The following is a 16821-nucleotide window of genomic DNA, read 5'->3' as shown; positions in this document are numbered from 1 at the left end:
ACTCCAGGGCGGGCAATTTAAAATGTTTATATAAGGGCTTGCACGCATGGCTCGGGGTCCTCCTCCTCTCTCCTGCATGTGGGGGAGCACCCTGTTGCAACAGTTAATAAATATCAGGCTGCTTTGCTTCTCAATATTCTCTGGTTGGTCTCTGTTATTTTCTCCTACCCATAGAGAGCTTACAAAAGGACTCTTTATGGGCTCTTGGGTACACCATAAGGGAAAAGGAGCAGGTATTTTTTACTTACCGTATATCACATGGATGCAGCCTCACTACCAGGGGTATCTGATGACAAATGCCGACTCCCTCGGACTGAAAGCAGAGATGTGCGCCACACCCCATAGTTAAAATTGACTGGACTTAACCATCCTCGGGTTCTTTACCTTTTACCTTTATTACTTCCTGTGATCGGGACACTATTTCTGTTGATGTAGCCTAGAGTCACTTTGGAGAATAGAAGAAATGGCGGAAACTGTTGTACTTTAAGAAATAGGGTTTATTCAGCTATTTACACCTTCAGTCTGCATGGAAGGAGTCCAGCTCTTACGGCATGGTCAGTTCAAGAAGCAGCAGTGCAGGCATACAGCCTCTCTCTCCAAGATGGATCTTTCCTTCCCCCCCACCTTCTTTCTCCCAGAAACCCCTTGCCCTCGCCCAGAGCAGGTACCCTGGCAAACTCCCAAATCCCCAGTCTTTGTTCACACCTAGGGGCAAGAGGGAAGTTCCATTGCATTGTTAATGGCCCCTATTGTACTCTTGATAGCCAGAGGTCAGCCAGGATAATTTGCATAAACCAGCACAGGAATTCCCTGTCTGGAACAGCTCTGCAGTTTATGTTCTAATCTAATCCATATCCCAATTGATCAAAATCCTAGCATTTATTCATTCTGAGGGCTTAACAATAGCATTAGCTTTGCTGCTGCATCACACTATTGACTCATGTTCAGCCTGTGGTCCACCAAAACCCCTAGATCCTTTTTACATGTACTGCTAGTAAGCCAGATTGCCCCCCCCCCCATATTTGTGCATCTGGTTCTTCCTATGTGCAGAACCTGGCATTTGTCCCCAGTGAAATTTATTTTGTTAGCTGGGGCTCGATGTAGGGTTGCAAAAAAGAGGACACATTTGCCGACTTCTGCTGCTAGCTATGGATCGCTATGACTCTGCCCATGAAAAAGAGGACGTGTTCTGGAAAAAGAGGACAAATGGCAACCCTTTAATTCTGATTCTTTCTGCTGCGGCATTAGCTACCCCTCCCAGTTTGGTGCCATCTGCAAATCTGATGAGCATTCCCATTGCTCGAAGTAGCAATAGGTCAAATTTGGTCCCTGTACATTTCTAAAATACTGTGGTCTGATCTTCCTACCAGCCTCTCAGACCTGGAGGCTTTCAGCAGCACAGCAGGTACAGAGGGCATGACCTCACAGAGGACCAGGTAAGCCAGTCCACAAAAGTGGGTAATATACCCATGACCTCATAGAGCCCATGAAGATGTGGTCAGGCTGCTTCTACCAAATAGCTACCCAGTGAAAGAGAAGCACTGAGACTCTCCCATCAGATATTGGAAGTTGAAGTGGATCAATTAAGAGGATTTGGAATCAAAGGACCCTGTCAGGGTGAGTGAGGAGCCAAGCAAAGACCTCTCCCCTCCTTTCAATTCCCTCCTCCAAATGACCCCTGGGCTGGTTATGGATGTGGGAAAACACATTAGCTCCAACATGACAAAACCTCCTGGTTTACTTCCTCCATGTTTTCCAATGAACTGTATTTCTTAAAAAAAACTAAAACAAACCTGGAAAGAGAAAGTGTGTTTTGACATGCAGTGTCCTAACATTCCGACCAACTTTCCCGGGAAGTCATAGAAGCAGTGGTTTTTTTTTAGGCAGTATAATCTTTTATTTTGTTGTTTTTAGTTGTTTAGTCGTTTAGTCGTCTCTGACTCTTTGCGACCCCATGGACCAGAGCATGCCAGGCACTTCTGTCTTCAATCTTTTATTTTAGACACCTATAAAACATGAAGCACATTTACCCCTAGTTTTTCTAGCAACATATTCACATATGGTTTTGTCCTCAGAGCTTCCTTGCAATGTCATATTGTAGAGACATTTTTGGGGGGAGAAACAGCAGCCGTGTAGAAGGCAAAGTAAAGGGGGGATGGGATGAAAAAACCCCAAAACTCTATACTTTACAGAGTTGTTATTGTAATTCACCAGATCTTAACCTATTACAGTATTTCCCGATTTTTAAAGACGTGTTTCCCCACAAAGCCATTTTGTCATGGGAGAAAAGGTCAAATTTATATTTTTTGAACATGTGATGCCATATCATTTGAACTAATGTTATTTTTTCAATAGAATCTCGAATATTAACATATTTAGAGCCAAGTGCCACCCATAATTCTTGCAGTGCTACATAGGAATATTCCAAGGTAGCCCAATTTGGAGTTACTTTCAATTGTGGGTCTCCAGAATTGTGTACCTGACAGTAAATATGCTTAGTGATACAGTTCTAAAGAGCATTGTCTTTCCCCCACCAGGTCAGGTTCAATGACTGCGATCTGTTGATATACATGATACATTTTGTTGATGTTTAATAATGCTAATTTAGATCAATCTTGTGATAATAATAACACACAGTTGACTCATGTTCAGCTTGTGGTCCACCAAGACCCCTGGGTCCTTTTTGCATGTACTGCTACTTAGAAGAAGAGTTTGGATTTGATATCCCGCTTTATCACTACACGAAGGAGCCTCAAAGCGGCCAACAATCTCCTTTCCCTTCCTCCCCCACAACAAACACTGTGTGAGGTGAGTGAGGCTGAGAGACTTCAGAGAGGTGTGACTAGGCCAAGGTCTCCCAGCAGCTGCATGTGAAGGAGCGGGAAAGGGTCTGGAAACTTCTGTTTCAGTGTATCTGAAGAAGTGTGCATGCACACGAAAGCTCATACCAAGAACTAATTTAGTTGGTCTTTAAGGTGCTACTGGAAAGAATTTTTTTTGTTTTGACTATGGCAGACCAACACGGCTACCTATCTGTAACTGAAGCGAACCCGGTTCACCAGATTATGAGTCCACCGCTCTTAACCACTACACCACACTGGCTCTCCCATCTTCTATTTGTGCATCTGGTTCTTCCTGCCTAAGTGCAGAACCGTCCATTTGTCCCTGTTGAAATTCATTTCGTTAGCTTGGGTCCAGCTATGGAGAGTGCCCAGCTATGGGGCTGTACTATTGAGTCTGGGTCAAGACAAATAAGGACTTGCTTACTAACCTATAGTCGTTCTTGTGTCTGCTTCTTCCTTGGCCCTCATTCCTACACAGAACAACATGCGTGTGAGCAGGGCACAGGGCGTCATACTGCTGGCCGGCTTCCTGACTTACGTGGTGATGGGGGCCCTTGTCTTTGAGATTCTGGAGAAGGATCACAACAAAAAAGTAATAGATACAGTGTTTCACCTGAAACATGATTTTCTTTTGAACTACACCGCTCTCACCCCAGAAGACGTGGAGTTATTCATACAGGTAAGGCATTACTTCAGGAAGACTGAAAGAGATGACTAAGGCAGGACACCAGAGGTTAAGAGGTCAGAAAGTATATATGGGGGGAATACAGTTTAGGAGGTGGGAATTGAGGTGGGGACAGAATTGTTGTTGTTTAGTTATGTCCGACTCTTCATGACCCCATGGACCAGAGCATGCCAGGCACTTCTGTCTTCCACTGCCTCCCACTGTTTGGTCAAAACTCATGCTGGTAGCGGGGACAGAATTAGTGGCCAGCATAAAGCCATAAGGACTCACCCTTCCTTCTGCATGTGAAATTTTATCCCCATGGAGGATTAGGGAAATTGATGGAGGATAAGACAATGAATGGCTACTAACCATTTATGGCTGTGTTCTGCCAACACTGTTGGAGGCAGCACGGGCTTCTCCATACTGAGCTTTCCTCCACTCTCTCCAGGCATGGCCATGATTTAAAGCTCCGTGTCTGAGACCATTTTGTTGCTCTGGGGCTTTCCTCGTGAAAACCAGCATGTTAACGGCAATCCATTGTAAACCCAAATTGACGTTTTCTCCGATTCAGTTATAAGGAGCAGGTTTTTGTTAGTATTAGTACTGTATTTGTTGGGAAATGTATTTTGCAAAGAATAATTTAGGGAAAGGAGAACATACGCCATGTAGCAGCCGCAAAACAGGTGACTCCAATCAAGGTCACAGAAAAGCTGAAACATTGCCACGGAAAACCCAAATTTACGTTTCCTACAATTCAGCTATGAAGAGCGGGTTTTTGTTCATACTTGTACATTCAGACCTTGGTTGTTGAACTTAATCTGTTCTAGTAGTCCGTTGACTCCTGAAACGATTCAAAAACCAAGGCATGGCTTCCGATTGGCTGCAGGCACATCCTGCACTCAATTGGAAGGCATGGAAGCTGCCTTAGACGTTCAGCTTATGAAAAACATTCGCAAACTGGAACACTCACTTCTGGGTTTGCGAGATTCGGAAGCAAAAATGTCCGAGTACCAAGGTGTCCAAGAACCAAGGTGCGACTGTACTGTATTTGTTGGGAAACATATTTTGCAAAGAATAATTCAGGGAAAGGAGAACATATGTCATGTAGCAACTGCAAAACAGGTGACTCTGTTCAAGGTCACAGAAAAGCTGAATCATTGTCTGGTTAACTGCCTTGAAAAGTGTGTTTGTGCCTTAGACCAGAGGGTGGGAGATGGGGTAGTCTCACCATTGTTTGGTTGACTGAGAATATGGGAGAGCCAAGCAGACTCTGTCCAAAAGAATTTAGGAAGACAGGCAAGCCAAGGGGTAATGATTTATGCATTGCTACTAAAGTGTATGTTGTGGTTCGAGGACCCGACCCCCGCAACGTGAAATTGTGATGGCCTGGGAATCCAATTCAGAGGCTGAACCGGAGGAATCCCAGCCTGCACAGGAGTCCCCGCCTCCAGGGCCGGCTGAACTAGGGCAGGGCCTTGATTCTGAAGTGCCTGCACCTGTGTCGGATCCTCAGGAGCAGGCACCAGGTGAATCCACTCTGGCTCCAGAGGTGGTTGAGGACTCAGTGCCTACAGGTGAGTCTCCCCCTGGGTCCAGTAACCCTTCAGCCTCTCCTGAGCTGCAGAGGCTCAGGACAGAGAGGCGAAGGGAACTGGTTTCTCCCGGGAGGAGTGCTCGCCTTAAGGCCAGGAGAGGCGGGTCTCCTGGGGGCCGGGACCGCCCCTGGCCTCAGAGAAGATAAAGGCCAGTCAGCCCGGTCCCAGGTTGCGGGAGCAACATCGTTGTTGAGTACCTGTTCCTGCCTGGACCCAGACCTGATCCTCCAGTGTTCCTGTCCCCGCCCGGCTTCGGACCTCGCCCCGCTCCTTGTGAACTGTTTCCAGGCTAGTGACCCAGGACTGGACTTTGACTACGCCAATGGTAACCTCCCCCCCGGGACCAGCACAGAAATGAATACGCAAGGACACGTGATATAAGGTTAATGGGCAAGAAAAGGCCACAACTTTATTGATTACAGCAGTGAAAAGGTATTGGCTTAGGCATTGGATGTCTAAAACAAGGGGGCTTATTCACCAGTAGGTGGAGCCTGTTGATGCTAATCCAACTATAGGCTCTCCCCTGATGTCACCGAGGGTCGTGCCATGGCCTCCCGCCAAGCAGGCATCAGACACAGTACACGACCGCCGGATTCCTTTAACGGAATACCCCAAAATTGAAGGCATAGGCGATGGCCACACCTAGCCCTTCAACACACCACCACACAATATTTCAAAGCCTAAGACCAAACCCTCTCTTGGGCTCAAGGGAGAGAAATGTTGATTTTGCAGAGTCCCGTACACAGCAGAAGAATGAGCAGTACATGCCACATGCTTAACTTGCTTTATTTACACTTAAATGCTGAGAGTTTACAAGCAGGCATCTTGCCTCTGCTAGAGCAGAGACAACTCCTCTCTCCTCGGAAACAAAGAACTCCGAGAGAACAGTGAAAAACAGGAAACCAGTGTACGTCACATCCAGTCTCCCATTCCCGTGAGAAAACCCAACAGCAACTGACTATGGAATGTACCGTAAACACCTGTCTCGTGACAAGCACTTCGCTGCACAGAGAAGAAAGCAGAAACCAACATCAAACACTTAGTATTGAACTTGAGATATAAACAACACAGCTTGTTATAGTGTTGGCATCAGTGCTATTGGAGTGTGGCCTTTGCCTGGAAAGAGTGGAGGAAACATTGAGTGTGCATAAGCCCTATGCCTACCAGTTACTGGGGGGTGACAAGTGAGGGGACGGCTGTTGTGCTCAGGAGCTTCTGGAGAACGATCACCACAAAAAAGTAGAAGAGGCGGCAACATTTCACATGAAGGAGGAATTTTTTTGGAGCTACACCAATCTCAGCCCAGAAGAGGTGGAGTTATTCATACAGGTAAGGCATTACTTCAGCAAGACTGAAAGGGATGACCGTGGCAGGACACCAGAGGTTAAGAGGTCAGAAAGTAATATATGGGGGGAATACAGTTTAGGAGGTGGGAATTGAGGTGGGGACAGAATCTGTGGCCAGCATAGAGCCTTCCTTCTGCATGTGGAATGTTATCCCCGTGGAGGATTAGGCAAAATGATGGAGTGTATGTTTTTGGAGGAAGGAGAGAAACACTTAGTATTGAACTTGAGATAAATAAAGCTTGTTATAGTGTTGCCATCAGTGCTATTTTTCTAGGAAAAGAGGTATCGGAAGTTCCCAGAACTCACCATGAACACCTCCCTCTTTCTCCTATAATGGCAAAGGCGCCTACTTGAGAGGTGCCAGAACTGAGTTCCAGAGAGTTCCTGCTGAAAAAAAGCCCAAGTTGCCATCCTGACAAGTCAAGACTCATCTTCAAGTCTTGTGTAAGGAGTCTACTTTATCACTAAGCTTTGAGGGTGGAACCACTGCATCACTTTCAACAACTCAAACATAGACCACAGTTTTCACTGGGAAAGCTTGGTGCAAACCACAACAAGCACCCCTTGGAGTGCGGACCTTTGCCTGGAAAGAGTGGAGAAAACGTTGAGTGTGCATAAGCCCTATGCCTACCAGTTAGTGGGGGTGAGAAGTGAGGGGAGGGCTGTTGTGCTCAGGTCTTGTTTGTGGGCTTCCCATGAGCATTGGGCTGGCCCCCGGGGGAAGAACGTGCTGGACTGATCTAGAAGAACGTCCCTTGTGAATGCACAGAGATTTGGTTAGCAGTATCTGGTGATAATCAGAGGAAGGGCTATTCTTATTGCTGGAATATTCAAACTGAGTCTTGCCTTCAATTGCAGAAATTAATAAGATCTGTTCGGAAAGGTATAATTCCAGCAGCAACCCACCCTTCAGAAAAATACAGCAACTGGGATTTCGCTAATTCTTTCTTCTTCGTGGGCACTATGTTAGCCACAATAGGTACTGTCATTTGGTTCTGGCTTCTCCCCGAATATAGTAAGCAGGGCATTCAACTGCTCTCAGATAAATTGTGTTAAGCAGCAGGTTTTGCTTTTGCTCTTTCATCATTCTTCACATCTCATTTTTGTCCTCCCCGTTCATTTATTGTATGCCCAACAAGACCATTCCCTGATTAGTTATTTATTCCCCCCCATTCTGGGGCCAAACCATTATTAAAACTACCCTGTGGAAAGTAGTTGGGCTAGGGAAACGAGTTCAAATCCCACCCGGTGCAACTGACCCCATGCCCGTCTCCCAATGCAAATCCGTCCCTCTCAGCACAACCCTATGCATTCAGTGGGACTTGCTCCCCAAATAAATGATCATTGATAATTTAAGACAAGCTTTTTGCTTTGTTTTTCAGCCTCTTAAATAATGCCTCTTCTTACACCAGAAGCCAATTTGCATTCTGGATAAGAATTAATTAATAAGAAGTAATTGGCAGATAGATCAGCCAAGTCTTAATTGAGGCCAATCGCAAAGGAAACTAAAATGGAGGTTTTTCTGAGCAGAAAGCTTACCCTGAGGGCTATTATGGGGTATCTGGGCACAATGGTGGTTCCTCCTTGCATGCCCTATTTCATCACCAAAGACATATCATCCCAAAGCAAATAAGTTTTTTGTAATTCATTATTTAATCCAATAACTATCGCCAATTTTGAAACAGAAAAATCTGAAGGTTAAGCATGTTTCAATTCACAGGCAAGGCTAGCTCAGACTGGAATTGAGAGAAATCAAATCCCTTGAGCATTCTTAAAGTGTTTAGCGGCTTCGGAATTGCAACTTATTTTAGCCATGACGGTCACGAATGGAGGAACTCAGCTCTCTCCTCACTGCAGATCAACCTACATTTGTTTTCATTGTCATGAAAATGCAGTGATCCCCAGATTTTCATGACAAATATATTATCAATCTTTTGGGGTGTTTTTTAAAGGGTTGCCATGATGAGTCTCGATTTCACCCAATGTTTCACGAGGTCTCCAAAGTCATACCTGCACACTTGGCCTCTTCCATTGCATCTCAGGTCAGTTCTTCCACAGTGGGCCTGTCCGGTCCAAGGAACAGGAGGGAGAGACTTGAAGCTCCCACATAATTATCCTAACACCAAGTGCATCGGCATAAAGGAGGTCAGTGAGTGCAGTATATAAAATAAATACATTGGGCTGTATTCAAGGCTGCCATTTTGGTTGTGCACAGACCTCTGCTTCCACAATGAAACTGACCCCTCTTCTTCTCTCTGTACCTTTCTGAGCATCCTCAATGTCTGCTCCAGAGGGTATGGGGATCCTCTGGAGCAGATTTGGGGGTTGTACAGGAGAGAGGAAAGGAAGGAACAGCCAGTCTCAATGCACAAGCAGCTCTCCACTGGAAACAACCCTTCGTAGGGACCCTGCTCTGTAACTTCTCTAGGCAACTGGCAAATTAACAGTTGCTGACGTCCTTTGCAACCCTTTCTTAATCTTTCAACAGGCTATGGAAACGTCTCTCCGCAAACGAAAGAAGGTCAGATCTTTTGTATTATTTTTGCTCTCTTTGGAATCCCCTTCTGCCTCATCTGCTTGAACTACATTGGCTTTTTAGTGTCAAGACTCTTCGAAAGCTGTGCAAGGAATGTGTTTGGGAAAGGAAAGAAGGTACTTCAGTTACTTTATCTGGAGATGATTTCTAATCTGACAAGTCAGACTGAGGCTCCGGCCTGGTGGAACGCTTTGTCTCATGAGACCAGGGCCCTGCGGGATCTGATTTCTTTCCGCAGGGCCTGTAAGACAGAGTTGTTCCGCCTGGCCTTTGGCTTGGAGCCAATTTAATTCTCTCCCCCACTTTCTTTTTCCTTTCTCCTCCTGTGAAGAGGCTGCATCTTAATGTTTTAATGTTGTATTTTAATCTTGATTTTTAAATTGTATTTTAATCTACTTTTTATTATTATCGGTTGTTACCCAGCCCGGTCTTGGCTGGGGAAGGCGGGGCATAAAAATTATTATTATTATTATTATTATTCTGTCAGCTTTGATGAGAACAGGATCCTCAACTAGATGGGCTCTTGCCTGATCCAGCAGGGCTCTTTCTATTATATTGCATATACATATGATATATGATTAGTTGCCTTGATAAGAGGTGGAAGACAAGAATAAATTAGACATGTGCATTATGCCCTTAAATAAGTGAGGAAGATAAATTCAAGCTCTGCCTTCAAATAGGAATGGGAGAAGCTCGCCAAATTATTTGTTTTAAGAAGCTCATATTTTTGAAACATTGCTGTTTGCCTTTAGTAAAACTGGCTCCAGTATAAATTTGCAAAATATATCTTCCTAAATTCATGGAATTTATTTTTCTTAATTCTCCAAAATGTTAGTGGGTGCGAGGGTGTGTGCAACAATGTACAGCTTAACAAATCGTCACCTTTTCATGCATAAACGTTAACAAAATGTACAACAGTTTAGATATTACAAACTCGGACATTACTTTCCCCTATAGTTCCATTTTTTTCACTGTTTAGAAAATCAAGTTTGCAAGTTACTTTGGGATTACGACAGACCAAGGCTTTTAGTTGCTTGCCTGTTTCTAAAATGAAATCCTTTTTTCCCAAGCCACTTATCCTATCCGTTCTATCTTCTTTACTCAGCATTTTCCCCTCACACTTTCGCTCCGGTCCAACAATCATTTAAAAATAAAGTCCATTCAGCCTCAGTCGGGGGGGGGGGGCATAGTAAACCTTGTTAAATTCCTTATTAAGCATAAATCAAAGCCTCCCCCTTCTTTTCCTTGGTAAGAAAGTACCATAGCCACGGCTACACACAATTATTCCATTTTTGCAGGGGAGGACAAGAGAGAAAAGAATCATTTGGATGAAAGCACAAAGTGCTTTGTCCTCCCCTTTCCTTTTTGGCTGCTGTAAGGAATTTCAAGCTTCAGGGAAAAAACCATTCAAATACCTTCGAAGAACCAAATCCCATCCTTTCAGTCATCTGATTGATTGCAGTCCATTATCATATACCATTTCAGGAGTGCCTCATGATTAACGGCAATATTCCAAACTGGTGATCACAAATCATGCCAGAGATGGAGGTTCGTCCATGGCAAGGACACCCTTCCCAGGGCACACCCGTTCTGCCTTTCAAGTTGGCAGAAACGGGCTTAAACGACACCGCGGGATGCAGTAAACTCCCCAGAACCATCTGAGGAGCATTGCCAGGTATCTTACCTCATAAATCCTGGCTTTCCCCTGCCTGAACAGCTCCCAGAGGGCAGTAGAGCTTGACCACCATAAATCATGACATCAGCACCAAACCATGCTCCAGATGAAGTCTAATTAGGGTGGAATTATTATTATTTATCTGTTAATGCAGCCTAAAATAATTGTGCATGGCTCAAGGCCAGGAAAACTGAGTTCTGTTCCATCAAACCTGTCTTTTGTGCTGGTCCAGGGGGGAGGTTACCATGGGGCGAGGTCCAGGACCTGAGTTGAGGGCCAGCAGACAGTCCTCCACGGGCGAAGCGGGGTCCACAACGAGAAGCCGGGCAAGGACAGGAACTCTGGGGGAAACAGGACTGGATGCTGGCCGAAACAGCTCTACAACGACATTGCTCCCGCAACCTGGGACCGGGCTGACTGGCCTTTATCTTCTCTGAGGCCAGGGGCAGTCTCGGCCCCCAGGAGACCGGCCTCTCCTGGCCTTAAGGCGAGCACTCCTCCTGGGAGAAACCAGTTCCCTTCGCCTCTCTGCCCTGAGCCTCTGCAGTTCAGGAGAGGCTGAAGGGTTACTGGGCCCAGGGGGAGACTCACCTGTAGGCACTGAGTCCTCAACCACCTCTGGAGCCAGAGTGGATTCACCTGGTGCCTGCTCCTGAGGATCCAGTACAGGTGTAGGCGCTTCAGAATCAAGGCCGTGCCCCAGTTCAGCCGGCCCTGGAGGCGGGGACTCCTGTGCAGGCTGGGATTCCTCCGGTTCAGCCTCTGAATCTGATTCCCAGGCCATCACACTATTTTCTTTTCTTTTCTTGCTTTATCTTTCAGAAAACAGCAAGATATATTTTCGTGTTCGTGGTTGTGGGAATTCTAATGTTTCTTATTTTGCCATCGTTCCTCTTTCAATGGATGGAGGGCTGGACCTTTTATGAAGCTGTCTATTTTACATTTATTACACTTAGCACCATTGGTTTTGGAGACTATCTAATAGGTAAGGCTTTCAAAATACTTTCATATTGTGAGCTTAACTGGTTATTGGGGTGTTATCCACGAAGAACTTTAAAAAATGTTAAAAGCATCTATACAAAAGAAACCAGAGGCATACTTATTAGGCTAACTGGGAAATGACATACCTCAGAAAATGAAAGGAATTTTCTTATATGCTACAGCAGCTGCCAGGATAACATACGCTAGCAAATGGAAAGTGAAGCAATACCCACGAAAGAAGAATGGTTATACAAACTAACTGAGTTCATAGAAATGGCCATGCTAACTGCCTATATAAGAAGGCAAACAAACCAAAACAGAACATGTTGCTATGCTTAGACTAAAGGAGTAAAGAGGAAAGGATAAAACCAATTAGGATGCGATAAGGAACTTAAAATTCAATAACACAAAGATTGCAATGAGAGTACTGAAATTAAAAGTTAAGGAAGTTGAGGTGTGGTGGAGGGGAGTGATATGGTGGGGTGATGGGAATTTATGGCGGGGGGGGAGGATATAGGTTTATATATGTTTATGTGTTTTTTCTTTTGTATTGAAAGGGTATCTTACTTTTTTTAATTTATGTAGTATGAAAATTTAATAATAATAATAGCCATCCCAAAGAGTACTCATCAATGGTTCCTTGACATCCTGGAAAAAAGTGACAAGTGGGGTGCCACAGGGTTCTGTCCTGGGCCTGTTGTTGTTCAATGTCTTTATAAATGCTTGGTTGAATGAATTGAGAGGATGCTTCTCAAATGTACAGCTGACACTGAACTCGGAGGGGTAGCTAATGCCACAGAAGACAGAATCAATTCAAAATGACCTTAACAGATTGGAGAACTGGGCACAAGCTAACAAAATACATTTCAATAGGGACAAATGTAAGGTTCTGCACTTAGTCAGGAAGAAGCAGTTGCACAAATATAGGATGGGGGACACCTGGCTTACTAGCAGTACATGTGAAAAGGATCTAGGGGTCTTGGTGGACCACAAGCTTAACATGAGTCAACCGTGTGATGCAGCAGCAAAAAAAATCTAATGGTATTCGAGGCTGCATCAACAGGTGTGCAGTGTCCGGATCCAGAGAAGTAATAGTACCACTCTATTCTGCCTTGGTCGGAACATACCTAGAAGACTGTGTCCAGTTCTGGGCACCACAGTTTAAGAAGGCTGTTGACAAATTGGAACATGTGCAGAGAAGGGCAGCCAAGATGATCAAGGGTCTGGAAACCAAGCCTTATGAAGAATGCTTGAAGGAGCTGGGAACGTTTAGCCTGGAAAAGAAGAGACTGAGCAGAGATATGATAGCCATCTTCAAATATCTCAAGGGCTGCCACATGGAAGAGGGAGCATGACTTGTTCTCTCTTGCTCTTACAATATACGATATCTTTATTGTCATTGTCCCATGCGGAACAATGAAATTGAAAAACTACATAAAACTACATAAAAACTACATAAAACATTCAAAACCCCCTAAAAACTCTAAACCCCATTTTAAAATACACTATACCATAAAGGTAGGACTCAAACCAATCGCTTCAAGTTACAAGAAAGGAGATTCTGACTGAACATTCATTAAAAAATTCTGACAGTAATTCTGAGGTGGTGGACCCTTTCCCTGGGGAATTTTAAGCAGAGGTTGGATGGCCATCTGTCATGGATGCTTTGGTTGGGCTAGACGCATCAAACATAAAAGAAAAGAAAATGCCCAGTATGTTTCCTGGAAAGTGATTTTGCACCGTTCTCTTGGTTAGAACTGCAACTCCACCCTCATTGTTCAGCCCAGACAGTGAGGTCCATCTCTGAGGGCCTTCTGGTGGGTCCCTCACTGCAAGAAGTGAGGTTACAGGGAACCGGGAAGATGTCAAGGAGATAAAGAACTAGACAACCTTTAGAAGACATCTGAAGGCAGCCCTGCATAGGGAAACAAAATTAAAAAATTCCTTCCAGTAGCAGCTTAGAGACCAACTATTTTGTTATTGGTATGAGCTTTCGTGTGCATGCACACTTCTTCAGATGTGTTTTTTAAAATTTTGTTTCGACTATGGCAGACCAACATGGCTACCTACCTGTAAATGTATAGGGAAGTTCATAATGCTGTATGTTTTATTATGTTTTGATATACGCTGGAAGCCTCCCAGAGTGGCTGGGGAAACCCAGTCAGGTGGGTGGGGTACAAATATTATTATTATTATTATTATTATTATTAAGCAGGAGGTTATAGGATGTGCACCGATTAGAAATGTGGTAGTGCAACTACCCCAAAGCTTTTGCAGGCCAAAACAGCATAATGTACCCAAACCATCACAAATAGGCAATAATAAGGACATTGGCATTTTCCTGTGTTCGTCTTCCTACAATTCATTTTTTGTTTTAAAAAATGTTTTATTTAAGTATATTTACAAACAAACAAACAAACAAACAAACAATAAAGTACACACACTTAACCCCAAAAGCCAAAGAGAGTAAAGGGAAAGGGTAAGAAAGAAAAAAGGATGAAGTACCACACCCATTTGACTCCCTTCCACCAGCACTCAACATCTTTGAGTCATTTAAGTTCTTATTTACATTGCTATCATTTATCCCTGTAATTGCAAGTCACCTTAAAAGCTTAGTCTAAACATATCAGCATGTTATCTTTATAGCAGTGTCTGTTCATATATTCTTTGAACCATAACCATTTGTGCCCTTAATTTCTGGTGTGTTTGATACCTTATTACGGTAATTAATTTTGCTAATTCTATAAACGCTGTAAGTTTAATTAACAAAACCTCTTTTGTAGGTATGTGATTTCCTTTTCAGTTCTTTACAAGGAGTATTTTGGCTGCTGCGATTGCATATAGAAATAATTTTCTCCTATCTTGTGGAGACTATGCTCAGCAGGAATGTCTCAGGGTTTTTTTTCTATAGATATTCTGAGCATCTTTTTAAATTCTTCATGGATGCAGCTTCAATTTTTTTTTTCCTTTTTCGCATCCCCACCATAAGGGCATCACTTCCAGCAAAGGTTGGATTTGGTCTTATAGATTTTGGCAATCTTCAGTGGTGTCATGTGTCATCTATAAAACAACTTCATCATGTTCTCTTTTATAGAATACAGTGGTGCCCCGCAAGACGAATGCCTCGCAAAACGAAAAAAGCGCAAGACGAAAGGTTTTTTCGTTTTTGCGTCGCTTCGCTAGACGAATTTCCCTATGGGCTTGCTTCGCAAGACGAAACATCTTGCGAGTTCTTGCGAGTTTTTTTCCTTTTGCTTAAAGCCGCTAAGCCGCTAATAGCCGTGCTTCACAAGATGAAAAAAACCGCAAGACGAAGAGACTCGCAGAATGGATTAATTTCGTCTTGCGAGGCACCACTGTAACAGGAAGTAAATCTGGAGTCAATTTTCAATAGTCTTTCCCACTGGTCTAGTTCTATTGCATGTCTGATATCCTGGGCCCATTTGATCTGATGTTCTTTAATTTGTTCATCCTTTAGATCCCATTCTAGTAAAAAATCATATACTTTAGATAGTAATTTTTTGTTACTTCCTAATAATACTTTTTGCAATTTTGATTTTTCTTCTTTAAAGCCTGATCTTTTTTTAATCCAAGGTAAAAATGTTATTTAGTTGATGATATTGGAGCCAGCCCGTGAGATGGTACCTAATTTCTTCAAATGTTTTAAATTTTAACTGGCCCTGCTCTTGTCTTACTACTTGGTTATATGTTGCCCAATTCCCTGACATCTTTATTTTTTAAATTGAAAATGCTTCTAATGGTGTCAGCCACCATGCTGGATATGGTTCCAACAAGAGTTGGTAAGTGGTCCATAAGCCTTGACAGGCTCAAACATCATCATGAGCCCAAACCATCATGAACAGGCAATTATAAGGACATTGGCAGTTTCCTGTGTTCATCTTCCCACAATTCCATGGTAGAAATGTCTTTTAAATGTACAGTGGTGCCTCGCAAGACGAAAAGAATCCGTTCCGCGATTCTCTTCGTCTAGCGGTTTTTTCGCCTTGCAAAACAAGTCCATTGACAGCTTAGCGGATTAGCGCTACAGCGGTCTAGCGGCTTCTAGCGATCAGCTGTTAAGCGGCTTATCAGCGGATCAGCTGTTAAGCGGCTTAGCGGCTTCGGAAAAGGGGGGGAAAGCGAGAAAAGAAACGCAGGGACTCGCAAGATTTTTTCGTCTTGCGAAGCAACCCCATAGGGGTTTTGCGAAGCGCCTCCAAAACGGAAAACCCTTTCGTCTAGCGGGTTTTCAGTCTTGCGAGGCGTTCGTCTTGCGGGGCACCACTGTATGGTGTGAACACGACCTAACAAAGTTTAGATAAACTGAGTTGGCTGGTCCTTTAAATCACCTCCTCACACATTATTGTCGCTTTTCTCTTGTGTCTCGAGGGAGGAACCATGAGCGGAGCTATTTTCTGGGCTACCAGCTGCTTGCAGCCATTTGGATCGTCATTGGCCTGGCCTGGATAGCTGTGCTGTTTGAACTGTTTTCATCATTACTGGCACCTGTGGATCCAAAAGCAGCCTCTCAAAAAATCAGTAAAATGCAAAGATAACAGTGCCCCAAAGGAGTCAGTCTGCTAGATTTCCACTGGAGGAGAAATTATCATTGCATTCAGGTGGAGTCTGACATAAAAATCAGTTATACTCAACAACTTCCATTGAGTTTTTTTATAATGATATGGCATTGCGACATTCAACTGATTCCTTAAAAACTGGCTCGCTGGTCTATAAATTAGTAATTCCTAATAAACTGTGAAATAGCTGGGTTGTCTGCATCAGATTATAATGCCTCTTCATTACAGGATATGTACTGTGTTTTGATCATTTTTTAGCAACGAGGAGAGCAAGGAAAGGGAGGGTCTTACCTGGATTCTCAAAACTGGAATGTGTGCAGTGGAGAACAACCAAGATGATCAAGGTTCTGGAAACCAAGCCTTCTGAGGAGTGGTTGAAGGAGCTGGGTATATTTATTCTGGAAAAGAGGGGACTGGGAGAGATATGAGAGCCGTCTTCAAATATCTCAAGGGCTGTCACATGGAAGAGGGAGCATGCTTGCTTTCTCCTGCTCTGGAGGGGAGAACTCGAACCAGTGGCTTCAAGTCACAAGAAAGGAGATTCCAACTAAACATCAGGAAGAACTTTCTGACAGTAAGAGCTGTTCAGCAGTGGAACGGT

At 43.9% G+C, this 16821-nt stretch overlaps 1 protein-coding gene and 1 long non-coding RNA gene across 3 annotated transcripts in view; one reads left to right on the top strand and one right to left on the bottom strand.

Moving 5' to 3' along the window:
• The window catches only part of LOC309372064 (potassium channel, subfamily K, member 16-like), a gene marked incomplete at its 5' end in the record, with an annotated part of 31811 nt that extends 15390 nt beyond the window's left edge, over positions 1–16421 (top strand). Inside the window, 5 exons of one of the 2 annotated variants that reach the window (XM_081915279.1) lie at positions 6128–6434; positions 7310–7430; positions 8940–9103; positions 11485–11647; positions 16033–16421. In XM_081915279.1, coding sequence (XP_081771405.1) covers positions 6369–6434; positions 7310–7430; positions 8940–9103; positions 11485–11647; positions 16033–16199 — 681 coding nt within the window. In that variant the 3' untranslated portion in view covers positions 16200–16421. Of the gene's footprint in view, positions 1–3327; positions 3523–6127; positions 6435–7309; positions 7431–8939; positions 9104–11484; positions 11648–16032 lie in introns of those variants that run through there. The other variant, XM_081915278.1, reaches the window with a different exon arrangement.
• LOC309372895 lies at positions 1901–8595 on the bottom strand. Its single transcript, XR_014169722.1, has 3 exons — positions 8462–8595; positions 3272–3411; positions 1901–2006 (listed from the first exon to the last, which is right to left on the bottom strand). It is a non-coding gene; the product is annotated as an uncharacterized lncRNA (long non-coding RNA).
• Positions 16422–16821: the final 400 nt, after the last annotated feature.

Source organism: Podarcis melisellensis (assembly GCF_964234715.1).
Source record: "Podarcis melisellensis genome assembly, chromosome: 1".
NCBI lineage: Eukaryota > Metazoa > Chordata > Lepidosauria > Squamata > Lacertidae > Podarcis > Podarcis melisellensis.
The sequence above is the reverse complement of the archived record's forward strand: the minus strand, read 5'-3'. Positions and strand labels throughout refer to the sequence as shown.